This window comes from Rhinolophus sinicus, linkage group LG13 (assembly GCF_036562045.2).
Source record: "Rhinolophus sinicus isolate RSC01 linkage group LG13, ASM3656204v1, whole genome shotgun sequence".
NCBI classification, from domain to species: domain Eukaryota; kingdom Metazoa; phylum Chordata; class Mammalia; order Chiroptera; family Rhinolophidae; genus Rhinolophus; species Rhinolophus sinicus.
The window spans coordinates 37,546,626-37,564,149 of record NC_133762.1 but is presented as its reverse complement, the minus strand read 5'-3'; the positions used below and the strand labels follow the sequence as shown (position 1 = coordinate 37,564,149).

At 57.1% G+C, this 17,524-nt stretch overlaps 3 protein-coding genes across 4 annotated transcripts; 2 read left to right on the top strand and 1 right to left on the bottom strand.

Annotated features, from left to right (window-relative positions):
* Positions 1-1,109: 1,109 nt before the first annotated feature.
* NECAB3 (N-terminal EF-hand calcium binding protein 3) lies at positions 1,110-17,448 on the bottom strand. 2 transcript variants are annotated; one of them, XM_074318064.1, is made up of 13 exons: positions 16,891-17,448; positions 14,944-14,968; positions 13,295-13,403; positions 12,174-12,199; positions 11,891-11,988; positions 4,244-4,380; positions 3,835-3,953; positions 3,607-3,686; positions 3,450-3,503; positions 2,813-2,925; positions 2,608-2,685; positions 2,024-2,115; positions 1,110-1,928 (listed from the first exon to the last, which is right to left on the bottom strand). In XM_074318064.1, exons 1-13 carry the CDS (start codon positions 17,311-17,313, stop codon positions 1,900-1,902), a joined length of 1,383 nt encoding a protein of 460 aa, XP_074174165.1. In that variant the 5' UTR covers positions 17,314-17,448; the 3' UTR covers positions 1,110-1,899. The 2 variants fall into 2 exon arrangements, with proteins under 2 accessions (XP_074174165.1, XP_074174164.1); XM_074318063.1 differs by lacking the exon at positions 1,110-1,928 and having other exon boundaries at positions 1,935-2,115.
* On the top strand, positions 5,755-6,960 carry LG13H20orf144 (linkage group 13 C20orf144 homolog). Its single transcript, XM_019733967.2, has 2 exons — positions 5,755-5,914; positions 6,619-6,960. The coding sequence occupies exons 1-2, from the start codon at positions 5,789-5,791 to the stop codon at positions 6,958-6,960; spliced, it is 468 nt and encodes a 155-aa protein (XP_019589526.2). The 5' UTR covers positions 5,755-5,788.
* Positions 9,943-10,680, top strand: ACTL10 (actin like 10). Its single transcript, XM_019733956.2, has one exon. It carries the CDS (start codon positions 9,943-9,945, stop codon positions 10,678-10,680), a length of 738 nt encoding a protein of 245 aa, XP_019589515.2.
* Positions 17,449-17,524: the final 76 nt, after the last annotated feature.

Sequence of the window (17,524 nt, the reverse complement as noted above, 5' to 3'; positions counted from 1 at the left end):
ACCTGTGTGGCTCAGGTGCTGGCAGCACTTTGTAGGAACTGCTAGGAGTCTGGGGACAGGGGTGGCAGGAGGGCAGCCTGGCAGAGTGCTGACCAAGGAGCCACCAGGGAGCCCTGTACTGGTTCCTTGGCCTGAGAGGCCAGGCCGCTAGGAGCAGCTCTGTGTGACCCTGCAAGACTGAACTCCTGCAGGGCTCTCTGGGGAAAAGCCTCAAGGGAGACCCTGCCTGGAGTCCCAGACAAGGACGTCCACCTTGGGCTTCTACCATCTGAGCTGTCGTCCTGGCCATGGCCATGCCCAGCAAGGAACTGGCACCATCAGGGCATTGAGGCACATTGGTGAAATGTCACTCAGCCCACTGGTCACCCCTGGCTTAAAACCTCTCCCAGCTTCCTCAGGACGAAGTGTCTCCAAGGCCCTGGACTCCCCACCTTGGCCTCAGCCCACTGCTGGGCTTCCTTCAGTTCACGGAGAAAAGCTCTCCTCCCCGAGGCTGAAAACTGACCCCAGCACCCCCCAGACCAGGCCAGAGGGCATCCTGTGCTCTTGTGGTGCCATATACCTCACCTTTAGAGCCCCTGTCCAAGTCAATCACCTCCCTTCATGCCCCCAGTCCCTTCCCCACAAATGGCTCAAAGGAGGGTCCCTCCGTGGCTGGGTGGACCAACTCGGCCATTACTCTCCGGGAACTACTTTGTCAGGTGGCAGGGGTGGTCTGGAAGGAGGTGAGGCAGGGCGGAGGGATGGTTCTGTCTAAGACATGTCTTCTCACACAACCCAGCCACACTATCTGGGACCCTGAGAAGGCTCTGTGCACGCCCTACTGGCATGGTGACAGGGGAAACTAGAACCCCCAGCCAACTTTAGGAGTCTTGAATGCAGAGACCATACATATCCCTTTCCCAGGCAAGCCCTAGAACTAGGGCTTTGGGGGAAGAGGGCCTGGAATTGAGGAAACCTAGGGCAGTGGTGCTGAAGTTCCCACTATCTGCCGGCAGGGTGCTCGAAATGGGAACTGGTTGATTTCTGAAGGCTTCCTGCCCTATGGTCAGAGATGCAAACCAGCCCCAGAGCCTTGCCGAGTGAGAGACAGAACATGACACCAGAGGTGACCACTACTAGTCTTTATTGTCTTTGTGCTGGGGTCCTGGGCTGGGGTTCAGAGGTATCTGGGACAGCAGGTGACTCTAGACCCAAATTATTGCTACTTGGCAAGGTCACCTTGGGGCTTCCCATAGTGTCCTGAGTATGGGTGGGCATGACCATGCAAATGACATGCAAACCAACCCAGGATCTTCCAGATGTCTCTAGCACAGCTGCGGGTACAGAAAGAGACCAAGAGTCCATAGCCTGCCAGCCCAGGAGGGTGACAGGGACACCCAAGTCTTTGCCCCACACTGCAGATGGATCCAGCTCAGCCTCAGGGGTCAAGGTTAGGGGTGGGGTTGGGGATCCCTGAGCATCAGCCCTGGTTCTGCTGCTGATTAAGGAAGAGCAGAAGCCTGGCCCCAAGATAGCAGGAAGAAAGCAGGGCACCCACTAGGTGCCAGACAGCCCAAGGCCCACCAGGAGATGGAAGGGATCTGCCCTGGGTCACACAGCAAGACAAGGGCAGAGGGGACCAGAATCCAGACCTCCGGAGCCAGGCAGAGGCCAGAGTGCCTCAGAAACCAAAGCTACAAACAACAAAATACACTGATAACTAAGGAAACAGAAAGCAAACAGCCCCGTCCCTGATCCCTGGGCTGAGAGACTCTCCACCAGCTGGTCTAGGAGGCCTCTGACAGCCAGGCGACAGGGCCAGGAGCAGCAGTCCTTGGTCTTGGTGCTGAATTGACTAGTCCAGAAGCTCCAGGAGGCAGGCAGGGTCCCAGGGTCCTTGGCTAATGCAGGTCAAGCTCAGTTATTATTCATAATCCACCAGGAGGCTGGGGATCAGAGGTTTGGGGTTAGAGGCCCTCAGGGGCCCACTGCCCCTCCCCAGGTCCCAGGGCTAGGGAGAGGGTCAGGGGCTGCAGCACACCTGGGAAGAACACAGTGGTAAGGGTGTCTGGAGCCCGCAGGTGGTCAGTGAGGATGCGCTGAAAGGCCTTACTGCAGGTGGACTGCTGGTGCCTAGGGAGGGCCATGGAGAGGACTGAGGCTCAAGCTAGTCCCCCGAAGATCAAGACCACCTGGTTAAGAGCTCCCCACTCCCACCCCAGTCCTGCTGCCTGGATTCAGCTCCCAGTCCTTCCTCGCACTGGCTCTGTGCCTCAGTTTTCTCCTCTGTGAAATGGGACAATAGTGTCTACTGTACTGGGATCCCGTGAAGTAACACACAGGTGCTTGGCGTAGGGTGTGGCATGATGGTGACAGTGTATAATCATGGAGCACCTACTGTGTACCTGGCACCATGTTCAGTTCTTTACATATCATTTCATTTAGCTTATACAAGGCTGGAGCTCTTATGACTCCCATTTTGGAAAGAGGGCCACTGGAGCTCTCCTTATAACTCTCCTGAGGTCACACAGCCAATGACTGGGAGAGGAGAATTTGAACCCAGGCCCGCCTCACTCCAGGGCCTCTACTCAATAACCATGAGCCGTCAGAGCACCATTTTCATACCTTCGCCAGGAGGTTTCATCCTGCCAGAACTCGTACAGGGTGAAGGAGGCATTGTCCAGCATCTTCTGGGCAGACACACTGTGGAGAGATGGCCAGGCCAGGCCTGCTCCCACCACTGCCCACCCAGCCAGGGGTATCTAGGAGGAGCGCTGGCCCAGGACGCTCATCCCCCCACCTTGGCCACCCCACCAGGCAGCGGACTCACTGCAGGCAGTGGCTCTGGGCCCCGGTGAAGTCCATGTAGCAGCACAGAGCACGGTGGAAGTCCTGCAGGGCTTCCTCTTCCACCTGCACCTGCCTCTGGGCCAGAAGGATGTGCTGGCAAGAGAAGGAGCCCAGTCAGCTGGGGTCGGGCGCGACGTGGGTGAGAAGCTGGCTGTGGCTTCCACGAGGCCCCTGCCCTGCTGGATGTGCACCAGGCCCGACCTACCCTGAGGTCCAGCTCCTGCCCCAGGGTGGTTCCCAACATCCCTGACGCCATCTGCCTCTTCCCAACACCAAGGTCACTCGCTGCCTTCACCCAGTCACTGTCCCTCTCCTGCAGTTGGTTACCACTTCTTACTGTCCCTCCGGCCTCTGTCCACACTGCCCCAGACCCAGCTTTCAGAAATGCAGATGAGGGAACCTGATGCCCAGAGCGGGGCTGTGATCTCTGCAGAGTCACAGAGCAAGGACCAGAACCCAGCACGTGCTGTCAGGCCTGGGGGACGAGGGCTGGGCCAACGCTGGGAAAGAGGGTGGGTAAGCGAGGCACAGGCCAGGTGGGTAGCTGGCCCTCTGAATCCCCTCACTTCATGAGTGAGCACCTCCTAGCCCGATACCCAGCTGCCTCCCAGACTCACCGAGTCAGGCCCCTTGGTAAGCTCCTCTTCATGTAGGGGTTCCAGCCGAGGGGCCTGTGAGGGACACGGAGTGTGGGCCAGGCCTCCAGCATGTGCCTGGTTTGGACAGGTTCCAGGAAGGTCCACCCCATGGGGCACTGGCCACACAGCCGCTCACCTTGCATTCGAGCTGGTCAATGAGCTCCTGGAGACGGTTGACCTGGAGCCGCCACTGCATCTCAGCCTCTGAGCTCCGCCCTGGGGGTGGGGGCCAATGGGGGAAAGTCAGGCTGGGAGGTCTCTCAGGATGAACTGCGGGGCAGTGGAGGAGCCGGCATTGGGGCCACTGGGGAATGCTGTGCCTGCTCCGGACCCTCCTCAGCCCTCCCACCCACCACAGGCACACCTGTGTCAGAGGAGCCAAGAGACCAGGTGGGTGAAGGAATGATGCTCCGCGAGGCCCTGCGCCCTGCCCGCCGGCTGCTACGGGGCTTGCTCTGCACCTCCACTCTCTCTTCATCTGACCTAAGGGAAGTGGAGGGTCTGTCCACTGCCACAGACCCACAGGGCCAAGGACTGGGGCCCCAGAAAACAGTCAGGCCTGGATGGGGCAAGACAGGCTTTCCGGGACATGGAGGCCCCAGTCTCAAAGCCAGCCACCCTCTCAACCCTTGTTGGCCTCCCGGCCCCAGAACAAGAACTTGGGCTCCAGGCTGCTGAAACTACAGAATGTGATAAAAGCTGAGGGACTTGGAATGTGGAAATAATGGGCATTCATGAACTGGACCCGCAGGTTGTCAAGGCTCCTCACATACCAGGGGCCACGGGCCTGGGTCTCCAGTGTATCTGACGCCCCCTCCAATGAGCTCTGCAGAGCTTGTAGCTGGCTAACTGTCTCCCGCAGTAGGAAGCGTGTCACAAACTGGTCCACCTTGGAGGCCCGCTCATACTCCTGGGGGCAGAGAGGGCATAGTCAGCATCTCTCGGCCCCAAACATCTATTTCTGAATGGGGAGCTGCTCCCCCATCCCATCCATCAGAGCAACGGTGGCAGCATAAAGAGCAGAGCGCCTGCAGACCCAGCATAAGCAGGAGGGCACAGGAAGTGGGAGCAGGGCCTGGCCTCCTTTCCTGGGAAGTATGAGGCCAACTTACAGAGAAGCATCTGCCATTCTCCGGGCCCCAAAACCCCTTTCACTTTGGCACTTTGGGGTCACCACCTTCAGTCAGTGAGATCCCTGCCAGTTAGGCTGGTGGGAGGTAGGGGTCGGGCAGGTCAGAAGATATCCAAAGACCAATTTTGACACCCAAGAAAAATGATGGTGTGATGTGGCCCCATACTCACCAGCTGGCCACAGTCTATGCATGCATGCATTCGTTAATTCATTCATCCATGCAACATTTACTGAGCACCTTTTACTAGTAGGAGCTGCAGACACAAGACAACCAAGTTTGCTGTCATCACACACACACCCCCCCCCCCAGCACTGAGCCCAACCTACATCACCAGCCTCCCCCAACCCCTCACAAGATGGGTTGAGAGACAGAGAGGCCAACCACATGCCAGGCCCTCAGGAGCCATGATCCAGGTGCCTGCCCTCTGTCTACAAGAGGCCTCAGAAGCACCATCCCTTCAGGGGCTTTGTGTCCTGCCCATGAACTTCCTCAGCTCAGCCATCAGATGGCTTATGAGCTGGGAGACAAGGACAGAAGGGAGGCTGTGTCCTCTCATTCCTAAATATGCCAGGGATTTCTGTCTGATCTCTACATTTCTGTTCTACCCCAGACTTCCTGGCTATGCTCTGAGCTCTCGAAAATCCTTCCAATAAATTCCCTTTTGGGTACTTAAGATGATTTATCAGTTTCTATTGTTTACAACCAAAGAACTCGGTGGCTGACACAAGCACCCACTCTATGCCAGGCGCTGTTCCAAGTAGAATTTCATTTAATCCTTATATCAACTAAGAGGAACCATAATTGACCCCATTTTGCAGATAAGAATGAGGACTAGAGCAGTTGATTACCTTGGCCAAGGTCACACAACCAGTTAGTGGCAAAGCCATTTTCAAACCCAGGCCACAGAAATTCCTCTGTACTCATCACTAAGCACCTTACAAGTTTCACCTCATTTATGATCACTAGACCTTTTACAGCTGAGAAACCAAGGCCAGAAGTCACAGAGTGAATGGAGCCAAGATTTGTCTGTGGGTTCTGGGAGGAGCTCAGAGCCTGGAGCTGGTGAGGTCAACCCATGAGGTCACAATGTGGCCTCCCCAGGACAATGCCAGGGCAGGAGGCACCTGGCCAGAGGGCAGAGGAAAGCAGCATGGGCCGTGGACGCCAGTGTTGACTAGCCCCGCCATGGGAAACAACAGTTCCCACAAGAGAACCAAAGTGCCCAAGCGGGCTGTCAAGGAGAGGCCACCTGATATGGACAAGGCCCGAGGAAAACAGCAGTTCTTCAGCCACCAGAAGCAGAGGCCAAGCGTGAGTGCCGCGGGGTGAGGGGTAGGTAAGGGTAAGGGGAATCTGGACAGGTGGGCAGGAAGGGATACTGGGAGTCTAGGTCTTGTGGGCAGAAGTCCTAGGGAATAGATGAAGGGGTTAGAGAACTCCTGAAGATGAGGGCCCTAAGAACACACCTGGGTGTGGATAGGGCCCTAAAAGCCCAGAAGGAAGGGGAAGGATTCCAGAAACCAGGAGGTGAATGAGACTTAGGAGTTAGGAGGGGATTCCCACAACCCAGATGAATGGGTGGAGGTCCCAGCATGGGGAATCCGCCCTGGTTGGTACCACTGGGACTATGGGCACCAGAAGTTCCCTTATGACCCCGTTACAGTCCCAGCCTCAAAACCTGCTACTTCCCCCTCTTCAAGCGGGCAGAGGCCCTGGACCAGGACCAGGATGGGTGAGGGTCGCAGCATCAAGGCTGAGAGGGCAGGCAGGGGTCCCATAACCGTGCACAGAGCAAGGTCCCAGGAGGTCAGCCTAAGTTGTGTGAGGGTTTCCACGGGAGGCAGGGTTCACTGGGGATGGGGCAGGGTGGGAATCCCCCTCCTGGGCATGGAGGATGCCAGGAGTCACGGAAACGTAGAGAGGGCAGTCTCGGGAGACAGGGCCGGGGTGGGTGAGGGTTCCCTGGAGGAACGAGGGGCGCGCTCTTTCCCCTCACGCCTGTGCCCTACTCCCAGACCAAGATCGTGCTGCTATTCCCCCTGGACAAGCGGCAGCAGCGAGCCGAGGTGGCGGCGACACCCATGATGCGAGGAGCAGGCGACGGCGCCGAGCGGCACGATGGCGCACGCGCGAGAGAGATGAAGATCCTGGTCCTGCTGCTGTTACTAGACTCGCGGCTGCAGGAGGAGGGGCGCCGCGCGGCGGGCGGGGCCGGTGCAGGAGGCGGAGCCAAGGCCGCGCAGGGCTGGCAGCGACTCTACACGCGCCTGGTGACCGAAAGCGAGACCCACCGCGAGGCTGACCTCGCAGAGGAGCAGCCGCGCAAGCGGTGCCGCTGTCCTCGCCCGTGGCCCTGAACGCCTGGCCCAGCCCCTCGGCCCTGGCCCAATAAAAAGCGCATAGGAACCCCAGCCGCTTACTAGGTCTGTCTGAAGCGTTGGGGTGCCAGAGCGAGACAGGGATGAACAGGTGAACTGAGGGCAGAGCAACAGCCATGGTCTGGAGACAAGGCTGGTTTTGCCTTCTTCTTCCTTGTGACCCAAGCTCGGGGCACCCTGCCACACTGGAGGAAGGAGGCTGTTCCCCATCCCTCCAACTCCAGGCCCGGGTCGGACCCTGCCAGGTCTGCAGGCCCAAGAGAGGTGAGCTTGGGCAAAGCCAGGCTTGACGCTGGAAGGGCCTGCTTCCAGCAGAAGCATGGCATCTCCAAGAGTCCCCAGCCTTCACAGGTCCTTCTTAGGAGAGTTCCACGCAAACAGCCACCACCTTTGAGAACTGTGAGGGTCCTATGTCAGCAGGATTGGGGTTTAGACTAACATTCTGCATGTCAGAGCACCCAGGAGACTGGGGTCCCTGGGCCTCTGACCCCTCCCTCATTCCTACTGCACTCTGGTTGGTAAGCCTACACAAGCACCTTAGTCACTTGTCTCCCAACCTACCCTGTGCCATCCCCCTCCCCACGTTGCAGCCAAAGGCTCCTTCCAAACCGCTTATCTGTCTGGAGGGGAAATGCCCAAACCTATTACTGGAATGTACAGGCCCAGGCCCCCAGTGTCAGTCTTACCCTCTAGGGCCTCTCAGTGAGTTCCACCCTGACCCCTGCTCTGGTCATATTGCCACTTGTAGTCTCCAACTTGAGGCTCACCTCCCCAATTCACCCGTGAGAGGCCCAGCACCTTTTCTGTGGGCAGCTGCTGCTTTGCACTCTCCTGGGTCCCAAACCCAGCTCCAGACATTAGACCCTCCCCAGCCCTTCTGAACCTGCAGCCTGCTTCCCACTGGAGACCAACCTTAGAATGACCCCTTTCGGAGTAGATGCAGCAGGTGAAGGTCCCAGTTCACTAAAGCCACAGGCCCAGTTTCTGCTGAAGGTCACTGTCAACATAATCAGTGTCCCCTCCACATGGCCTGCATTAGGCTGGAGGTTGCATGACCCATCGCATCTCCCTTGCTGCTTATAAGAACTGCCCCTGTCCTACCACACACATAATTACAATCAGGGTAACCACTTTCTTCAATGTGGCCACACCTCCTGGTGATAAGCCATTGGCCCAAACTGGTCCTATCAGCTCCTCCCCTGGGACTGTAATTCAGGAGCTATAAGAGACTGTTTTCTATATGAACATGCACAGGCTAAAGTCAGTCTTCAGAATAAAATTAGTGTACAGTGAGTGCATCATCCTGGGTTCCCCACAGCCCTGCAATCAGGCCCTGCTTCCAGTCTGTTCCTGAAACCTGACTTCACCCTTACTCTTGGTGTCCACAAGACATACAAGATCCTTGTAATAAAATCCCTATTTTAGCTTAAGCTCACCGGACAGGGTCTTTAATTTGCAACCAAAATGGTCCTAAAGAGAATAATGAGACTCTGCAGAGAACAGAAGTGGCCTCTTTCTTGTGTGTGAAGATTACTACCTTTTGGAGAGAAAACAAAACAACTGGGCCCAGGAAGAGATTGGGAATTGCTTAGGGGTACAGTAAGCCAGTTTCAGAATTGCGTCCAAACGAATCCATAGGTGTGGTCCCTCTGTGGGCTGCCTGGGCCCCTCAAGGCTGAGCACACAGATCCTCAAGAGTGGCTCTAAATCTGTGATTCCAAGCTTTTCTCTTCAGCATTGAGAGGGGAGGAGCCCCACATCTGACCAGAGAACATCAGATAATCCAAAATTGTTTGGGGAAGGAATCAAATTGGTTGTACTGGGGAGCTCAGGCCAGACCCCTGATTGTCCAAATCACTGCCCTTCACGGTCTCAGGAGAGAGGATGGGTCCACATCAAGTGCCACAGACTGAGGTCACAATGAGTCCAAGTTCTTTTCCTGCATTCTGACCACCCTCTCCCACCTCCACAACCGGGAACTACTTTAGGTCAAGCCCAGGTGAGGTCCAAGACACTGCCTGGGACTTAAGGACTGGGCTGGACTCCTGGGTCCCCAAAGGGGGATATATGTCTGGATGACATTGCCTCGAGGCCCCTTCATTCTCAAAGCTGCTCCCGGAGGCTTCTCAATATCTAAAAGGATTTGGCCCGGCCCTCTCATCATCCACCTCTGCCAGAGCTGAGGAGGCTGAGCCTCACAGCAGAGGCAAGTCTTCAGGGAGTGGGTGGGGTCTGGTGCCAGAGATGCCGTGTAACCAGAGAACTCCTGAGGGAGCGGAGACTGACAGTTGAACCAGCAGCCGGTCCTCAGGTCTTAGGGGCGGAGCCAAGAGCTCAAAAGAGACGACTCTGGCCAGAAGAACCGAACCTCAAGATTAGAGGGGGGGGGACCAAGAATTAAGAACGTTATCTAGTCCATCAAGGCAGGGACTTAGGCCCAAGGGGCAGAGCCAAGAACTGAAAGGCAGGCCTCCATCTAGGTCAGCAGGGGTGGAGCCTCAAATGGAGGCGCGACCAGGCCTCCGGGGGCGGGACCAAGCCAAGAAGGTGGCTTCGGCGTCGAGGAGCCGCGGGGTCTGCCCGCCGCCCTCACTGAACCACATCGCGGTGGTGGTGGACCAAGGCTCGGGCTTCACCAAAGCCGGCTTCGCGGGCGAGGCCCAGCCGCGCCTGGTGCTGAAGAGCTCCAGCCTGGTGCCCAGCTGGGACCGGCCCGTGCTACCCGGGGCGCCGGGCTGCGAGTTGGCGGGCGGCGTGGCCAGAGCACACCCCATCAAGCACGGTGTGGTGGTGGACTGGGAGGCCCTGGAGGGCCTGTGGGAGCGCTTGCTGGTAGGTGGCCTGCAGCTGTGCCCAGAGCAGTGGCCCATGCTGGTGAGTGACTCGCCGTCAGCGCCACCTTCAAGCCGCGAGAGGGTGGCTGAGCTGCTCTTCGAGGCCCTGGAAGTGCCTGCGTGCCACATGGCGAGCACGGCGTTGTTGGCACTCTGCTCCACTGGAGCGTTCAGCGGGCTGGCGGTGGAGGCGGGAGCGGGTGTGTGCCATGCCACGCCCATCTATGCAGGCCACTTGTGGCAAAAGGCCACCTTCCGGATGGATGTGGCAGGCACCACCCTGTCGCGCTACCTGCGGGACCTGCTGGTGGCAGCGTACCCTGATCTACTGCAGCAGACCCTGCCCCGAAAGGCCATCACACAGCTCAAGAAGCGCTGCTGCTATGTGTCGCTGGATTTTGAGGGTGACCTCCATAACCCTGCCCGCCACCATCGGGCCAGTTTCCACTTAGGCAATAGGTGTTCTGTCTGCCTCAGCAGCGAGCGCTTCCGCTGTCCGGAACCCATCTTCCGGCCTGGTCTGCTGGGCCAGTCTGAGCCAGGACTGCCCACACTGGCCTTCCAGGCACTGCAAAGGGTGCCTGCAACACTGAGGACACGGCTGGCTGACACCGTGGTGCTGGCCGGTGGCTCCACACTTTTCCCTGGCTTCACTGAGCGTCTGGAGATGGAGCTGGAAGCCCAGTGCCAGCGGCTTGGCTATGGGGCACTGCAGCCACGTCTGGTGGCCAAGCCTGGGCGTGGCACAGCAGTGTGGACAGGTGGCTCCATGGTGGCCTCACTGCACACCTTCCAACGCAGCTGGATGACCCGGGCCCTATACCAGGAGTATGGTTCCAGGCTAGTGCACGAAGTGTTCAACTGAGTCATGTTGGACTAGAGGGGGTGGTGCCACCAGGGGTGGTGCCACCAGAGGGCTGTAGAGGCAGAGGTTTGATGGGCTGAGTTAAAGTTCTATTAGAGGCATTGAGTGCCAGATAAAAGTCTCAAGTGACTGGAGCTGGCAGCATCATCGAGTGATTTCTGGGCCAAGAGGAGGTGGTCTGGTCCCTTGGGTCCCTCACTTTGACCTGCAGTCTGAATTCCCCTTAATCAGTGCCAGCTCAGAGAATATCAGTCCAGCTGCCCATGCCCAGGGCCGTTTCCATGGCAATAATGAAGTCGATGCCCACATTTGTATCCAGGCCACAGATATGGAAGTCACCACAACACACCAAGCCCTCATCATTTGGGTGCTATTTGTATGCCCATCCCATGCCAGGCCCAAAGGGGTGACCCTTTGAAAAGCTACTAAATCCCATGTGAAAGCAACCTGAGGGGAAGCACTGTCCTCAGCTGATCATCAGACTAGCTGAGGGCCTCAGTTTCCTCTTCTGTAAAAAGTGAGGTCAGGGACAATTCCAGGCTTGCTCACTGCTCCCTTACTAAGAGTTATGGGACAAAGGGAAGTGGAGACATTTCTTAAAAGGAGCACATAAAGAGAGGGGTGGCTTGTGGGTTTTTTGAAGTCACCATACAAGGGCCTGGAGCCCTGGCTGTGAGCACTGTTTATGCTTGTGCACATGTGGCACACAAAAACGTGGGTGCATACGTGCTTGCCTACTCCCTCACATTCTCAGGCCAGTCTACCACGCTCTGTACACCAGCCTGGGCCTGGGCCTGTAGATACAAGTGCAAGCATGCCCCCACTCCTAGCTTATCCCTGCTGGGCTTGATATCTCATAATAGTAAGTTCTGGCCAATAATAAAAACAGCAGCTCCAGGCATTAAGCACCTACCATGTGTGAGGCATAGCTCTGGGTGCTAGGGATAGAGAACAAGACAGACGAAAATCGCTGCCTTCTTCTCATTTAATTGTCACAACAAACGAAGCCAGGCTCTATTTTTATCCCGTTTGCAGATGAGGAAACTGAGGCCGAGAGAGGTAAAGGTGCACAGACAGGAAGTGGGAGAGCCAGAATTTGAACTCACGTCTCTAGCTCCACAGCCCTGAGGCATGACAATGGAGGCTCCTCCAGCACAAAAGACACCTCCTGCCCTCATTTTGAACGCCCCCCATCAGCTCCTCCACTCACCAGCTTAGTGGTGTCCATGGCAGTGAGCACTGCACGGTTCAGTGACTCCAGCGCTGCCAGCACAGGCCGGTAGACACCCAGGTGTTCTGAGAAGTAGTCTGCAGGCAGAGAAGGTCCTTGAAGGTTCCCACTGTCCCCTCCCTCCCCGCCATCTACCCAACCAACCCAGCCTCATATCTTGAACCCAGCCCATCCTACTCCATCAGGAGACCAGCAACAGCCCCTCATTGCACCCACCTGCCCAGGGGTCTCAGGAGACAAGAGCTCCCATGGGCCTACTCACCACACAGTTTCTCCGTTTCCAAATTGCTGCAAGGAAAAGAGAAGGCATCCTTAAGACCCTCAGACTTGAGCCTGGTGAACTGGGACTTTGACACTGATGTTTGTCCCCCCTTCCTGCCCAGCTCAGCCTGACAAGGAGGCGACTTCTGCCTCTACCCCAGGTTAAGTTGCTCAATGGACAGAAACGGGGTGGGGGGTAGAGGTGGTGGGGGAGCAAGAGTACTACTGCCCCATCAAACACTCTCCGAGGGCAAAACCTCAGACCCACTCTTGGCTTCCAAGGGGATTTCAGGCCAGGGAAGATAATGGATACAGGCCAGAGACGAGTGGTCAGAGCCGGGAAGGGGAAGCCAGGGCTGGGGAAGTCCAGAGAAGGCATGGGTATTACTTGGTAGGTCAGGGAGGGATTCCTGGAGGTGGGGCTGCCTATATTAGACCTTGAAGGACAAGGAATTTGATTAGAGTGTCTGGTGGCTGGTGGGTGATGGCACTGCAGACAAAGGGTCCAGCCCAAGCCCCAGAATGTGCAGAGGGAGGCACAGGCGCCAATCCGGAGTCTGGAATTTACTTAAAGGAGATGAGGGAGGAAGGGAAGTAACAGGGAGGGACAGCTGTGTGTGTGTGTGTGTGTGTGTGTGTGTGTGTGTGTGTGTATGTGCACCCATGTGAGGAAGCACGGGGATGAAAGCATACAAACTCGTGCTAAGGCCTGGAGATGTGGAGCGCACGTGGCGAGGTGTGTGCATGTTCACGCACCTGCACCCATGGATGGAAGCAGGCGGGGCCCAGCTGTCCCCAGGCAGCCTCCGGTCCCTGCAGGGAGCAGGAATGGGGAGGGCACCTGTGGGCTGAACCATGATGTGTGGGGTGACTCAGGCTTGGCTATTTTGGGGTCCCAGCTCAAAGCAGTGTGATGGGCAAGGCTGGAGACAGGGAGGGCGTGGGCGGGTAAAAGTTGGTACTGAGCCCTGGCACCCACCCCTCTCCCTACCATCACCACCCTCTCCCCTATACCCCCTACCTCCCCATTCTCCATAAGGAACCAAAGTAGCAGGGGACACAGTGGGGTAGGGACAACCTGGCCTCACATCTACCCACGGCTTTCATCCCCCTCATACTCACTCGGTAGAATGCCCATCAATGCTGCTGAACAGCTCCCACAGCTCCCTGGGGCTAAGAACCCCATCGGCAAAGTAATTCTGGAACTCCTCAAATGAGAGTTTACCATCATCTGGGAGAGAGGGGTATGGAGCAGTTGGTATACCTGACCCTTGGCTGCACCCCTGCCACCAGGTCCGGGCCCCCCGAAGGCCTCACAGCATCTCACAACTACCCAACCAGATGGAATAGGATTCTGATCTTGATGGGGGGGCCTGGCTGTTAGGGAAAAAAAGGACTGGGGTCCCCAGAGATGCCCACTTAAGGCAAGAGGGCCCACTTTGCAGGCACCCAAAGGACAGGGCAGTGCACATATGGCCTTAAGTAGGGACTCAATAAATGTTTGCCAAATGAAGAAACCAATGAACAACCTGGCACACAGCCAGATCGGGACACAGCCAGACCATGGCAGGGCCTAGACATCACTTGAAGGATTTGGGGACTGAGTGTTTCCCCCACAGGCTGGCCAATCTGACCCCACGGTATCGGGAATGTTGATGCTGTGATCCCAGGCCCTTCATAAAAAAGCCACAGGGAGTCAGATGAGACCTTCCTAAGGGTTGGGGCTCCTGTAAGCAGTAGGCTGGCTCTGGAGGGAATGACCTCCCTGTCACAGGGGGCATGTAGCAAAGGCGGAGAGCACTTGCGTGGGACAGCCAAAGATACTGGGGATCTGGCCTGTAAGAGCTCTAAGCAGATGGGGCAGGGGGAGTGGACAAAATGCTCTGATTCAAATGAGACCATGTGTCCTGATCAACGAGTTGGGACAAATGGTCTCCACCAATTTGAAGAGACCCAAGGAGAAGGGCCAAGGGGTAGGGACATGACCCTGTCTCAAGGAGGTTGAAACACAAAAGGGTCTAAAGACTTCAGATGGAAGTGAGGTCCAGGCTGACTGGCTGCCTCAGCTTAGACCCTTAACTGGCCAATCATGGCACAGGGGCCTGCTCTGCGTCACCTATGAGCGGTAACCTGCTTTGGATGTCTCCTAAGGGCTCCTGCTTTAGCTTTCAAGATTGCCCAGGACCCAGGGCAGGGGGAGTTGATTCCCTGGAGCCAGTTTTATCCTGCCCAGGCCTTCCCTGGCTCCAGATGATTGGTCATATGGAAATGTACCGAGCCCTCTAAAACGCTAAGAGTAAAACCCCATGCAGGGCCTCATTTCCATTAGCCCACCCTTCGCAGCCCCTCACACAGGGAGTCTGGGACCAAACATCACATAGACCTGGGTTCAAGGCCCACCACTGACTGAAAGGCTGTGTGGCCTCAGGCATCACCTCTGTGGGTCTCTGCTCCTTTGTCTGTGAAATGGGGTGAAGAACACGAGGTCATGTACAGGAAGGTACCCCCACCACTGTGCAGGGCACGGCATGAAAGTAAGCCCCCACCTCCAGCTTCTGGTCAAACCGTATTCCCTCCACTTTCCATGCTGCTAAACTTGCCTCAAAACAGCCCTTCCTCTAGGAGGAATGCCTTAAGTCTCTTGATTTGGGTCCACCCAAGATTTTTCTCCATTCTAGACTGTTGCCCCAAACCCCAAATCTTCCCCTGAGCTTCTATGATCTCTCCCACATTCCCCCCCCACTATGGGATCCAGGGGAAGCCACACTCACCATTCTTGTCTGCTCTGCGGAAAACCTAGAGGACAAAGGGGTATGGATAGGAGCTGTGAGTAGAGCCTGGGAGGCAAGAAATCCCCACCCAACTCAACAGGGCCCCAGCTGGCCAGGCTGCCCCCTGCCTTGCCTTTCCTCCTGCCCAGCCTGCTCCCAAACCCCTACCCAGCTCAGCTCTGCAGGAGCTTTTCCAACAAGGGAAGCACAGGAAGAACACACAGCAGGTCCCACTGCTTGCTCACTTCTCCTGTGGGGCCTGGACTCATGGGGGGGGGGGGTGCCCCAGGCCAGCTCCCTGCACCATCTCCCATACCCAGAGTTCATCCCAAGTTCTTTCTGATGCATCAGCCCTTGGCACAGTCCTAGCTTGAGGAAGGTGGGGAGATGGGCCAAGATGCGGCCTCAGTATCCTGGGCACATGTCCCAGACCTGAACGCTCAATGCTTCTGTGTGGCCATGGTCCATCCCAGACTGCCTGCTCTGGGCTATTTCCCTGTGTGCTTGTTGAAGACCCTGACACGCAGGCAGGGTCTAGGCCTTCCTTTGCAGGTGTGTTTTCCCACTAGCACACGGGGGAGCAGGCTGGGGTTAATCCTTCCAGGGCTGGGGCTTCCTGTGAGGCTGACTCAATATGTGTGTGTATATATGTGTGTGTGCACACAAGGGGGAGTGAGGGTGGCAGAAAGCAAGGATGGACGGATTTTATTTATGGAGAAAGCAGTGGTGATGCACAAGAGACAGAAAAACAGAGTAGCAGAATCAAGACATGGTCCTGCCTCTCCCAGGGACCAGAGATTCCCAAGTCATCCAGTGCAACCCAGCAAATCAGAGACCCGTAGGCCTGGCCAAGAATGGCGGGCCAAAGGCTAGACAGAGAGCCCTCATCAGCTCCAGCTTCTGAATGCCATTTCCCTTCGGCTGTTTTCTCAGGGTTGGTGAGGCTCAGGGATGAATCTAACTACTAGCCAGACGCGACTCAGAGGTCTGCCACTGGCTTGAGGTCACATGGCAGCCCTACGTGGCCTGGCTGGGGCAGAGGGAGAAATTAGTGGGGAGTACTAAGACGGGAATGAGGACACCTGGTACCACACTCTTGAGTGCCCCTGCCTCCATGTGTGGCTTCAGATATACCCCTAACTCCTTAGACTTGGTTTTCCCATCTGGGAAACAGGAGGGTCAGGTCCTTTCCAGCCAGGACTATGGTCAAGGTGCTGAGTCACTGGGGGCAGTGGCGAGGGGGCAGAAGTAGTCTTTCCCATTGGCAGGAACGTCTGGGAGTGGGCGTCTGAGAAAGCCAGGTAGGGGCTGAGCGCTGGGATGAAAGGTGGGTAAGGGGCTCAGGACAGTGACTGAGGCCTGGCTAGGCTGCTTACTCTAGTGCCCATGGGGGCTGAAGGGCCACCTGCCGTGCACAAGGATACACAGACCACAGAGAATGATTGTGGTCAGCCCTGACCAACTGTGGGACCCCCACGGCCCCTGGGTCAGGACTAAGGGACCCTGGGCTCAGCACTGGGTCTTATTCTTCCAGGCCCCTTACCTGGACTGGCCCAGCTTGGGGCTGCCAAGAGGTACAGCAACTGCTGATCAAGTGTTGGTGCTCCCACCCGCCAGACATACACGGGGTGGGTTTGGAGGTGGGCGGGGAGCACAAGGGCAGTGATACTGAACTAGACCCAAGGAGAGAGAAGGAAAGACAGAAAGAAAGAGACACAAAGGCAACAAGATAAACAGAGAGACACGGAGACATACAGCAGGGTCAGAGAGAGAGACAGAGATGGGGCCCCAAACAGACCTGGGGGGGAAAGACTGACAGACACAGTGAGAGACACAGTGATGGGGACAGTGAGAGCCCAGCGAGACGCAGGGAGACCTGGAGAGACACCCCGAGAGAGCCGACCCCACGGCTGGAGAGCTGATGCCCCCAACCCGCTCCACACTCACATCCTGGAAGAGCGCGTGTCCGGCGGGCCCAGGGGCCGGCGCTGGGGAAAGGTGCACAGGCGGCCGGATCAGGCACACGGTGAGCAGCCCTGCACACGCCATGGTGCCGCCACCCGCTCGGCTCCAGAAGGGTTGAGGCTCGCGGCTCTGGACGCCGCCGCTAGGGACTTGAGGGAACTGGGAGGGGGGACGCCCGCCCATTGGCGCCGGCGCTGACGCCCAGGGCGCCCCGCCCCGAGGCCCCGCCCCCTGCCTAGACTGGCCTCGGATGCCTCTCCCGGGCCTCTTAGGCCTGAGGCGCCAGCCAGCTGAGGGCTGGGCCCTCTGCAAGCCCCTCTCCAGGGCCTGTTTCCTCATCTGAAAGAGGGGAACAAACTCCACCCTGTAGAAGTGTAAGAGCTGCACAATGGAGACCCCCAACATCCTCCATTTCTGCAGTTGTCATTGGTGCCACCTGGAGGGGTGGCCACTGCAGAGTAAGAAACCACGCAAGGAGTCATTTCCACTGGTAACTGGCTGAGTCAATGACCATCAACTTGGGAGTACTACACAGCCAGGAAGAGATGCTGCCCCTCCCAGCAGCAGGTCCCACACCACGACAGGGCCAACAAAGCCAACTGCAGCACAATGTGAC

Excerpts from the sequence above, each read along its gene's own strand:
- LG13H20orf144 (XM_019733967.2), top strand. The coding sequence starts at position 5,789 with ATGGGAAACAACAGTTCCCACAAGAGAACCAAAGTGCCCAAGCGGGCT. Across the intron at positions 5,915-6,618 it reads ACCAGAAGCAGAGGCCAAGC|ACCAAGATCGTGCTGCTATT; the intron begins GTGAGTGCCGCG and ends CCCTACTCCCAG.
- ACTL10 (XM_019733956.2), top strand. The coding sequence starts at position 9,943 with ATGGCGAGCACGGCGTTGTTGGCACTCTGCTCCACTGGAGCGTTCAGC.
- NECAB3 (XM_074318063.1), bottom strand. The coding sequence starts at position 17,313 with ATGTTGGGGGTCTCCATTGTGCAGCTCTTACACTTCTACAGGGTGGAG. Across the intron at positions 4,381-11,890 it reads CCATGGACACCACTAAGCTG|GAGTATGAGCGGGCCTCCAA; the intron begins GTGAGTGGAGGA and ends CTCTGCCCCCAG. Across the intron at positions 3,504-3,606 it reads TTGACCAGCTCGAATGCAAG|GCCCCTCGGCTGGAACCCCT; the intron begins GTGAGCGGCTGT and ends TGTCCCTCACAG.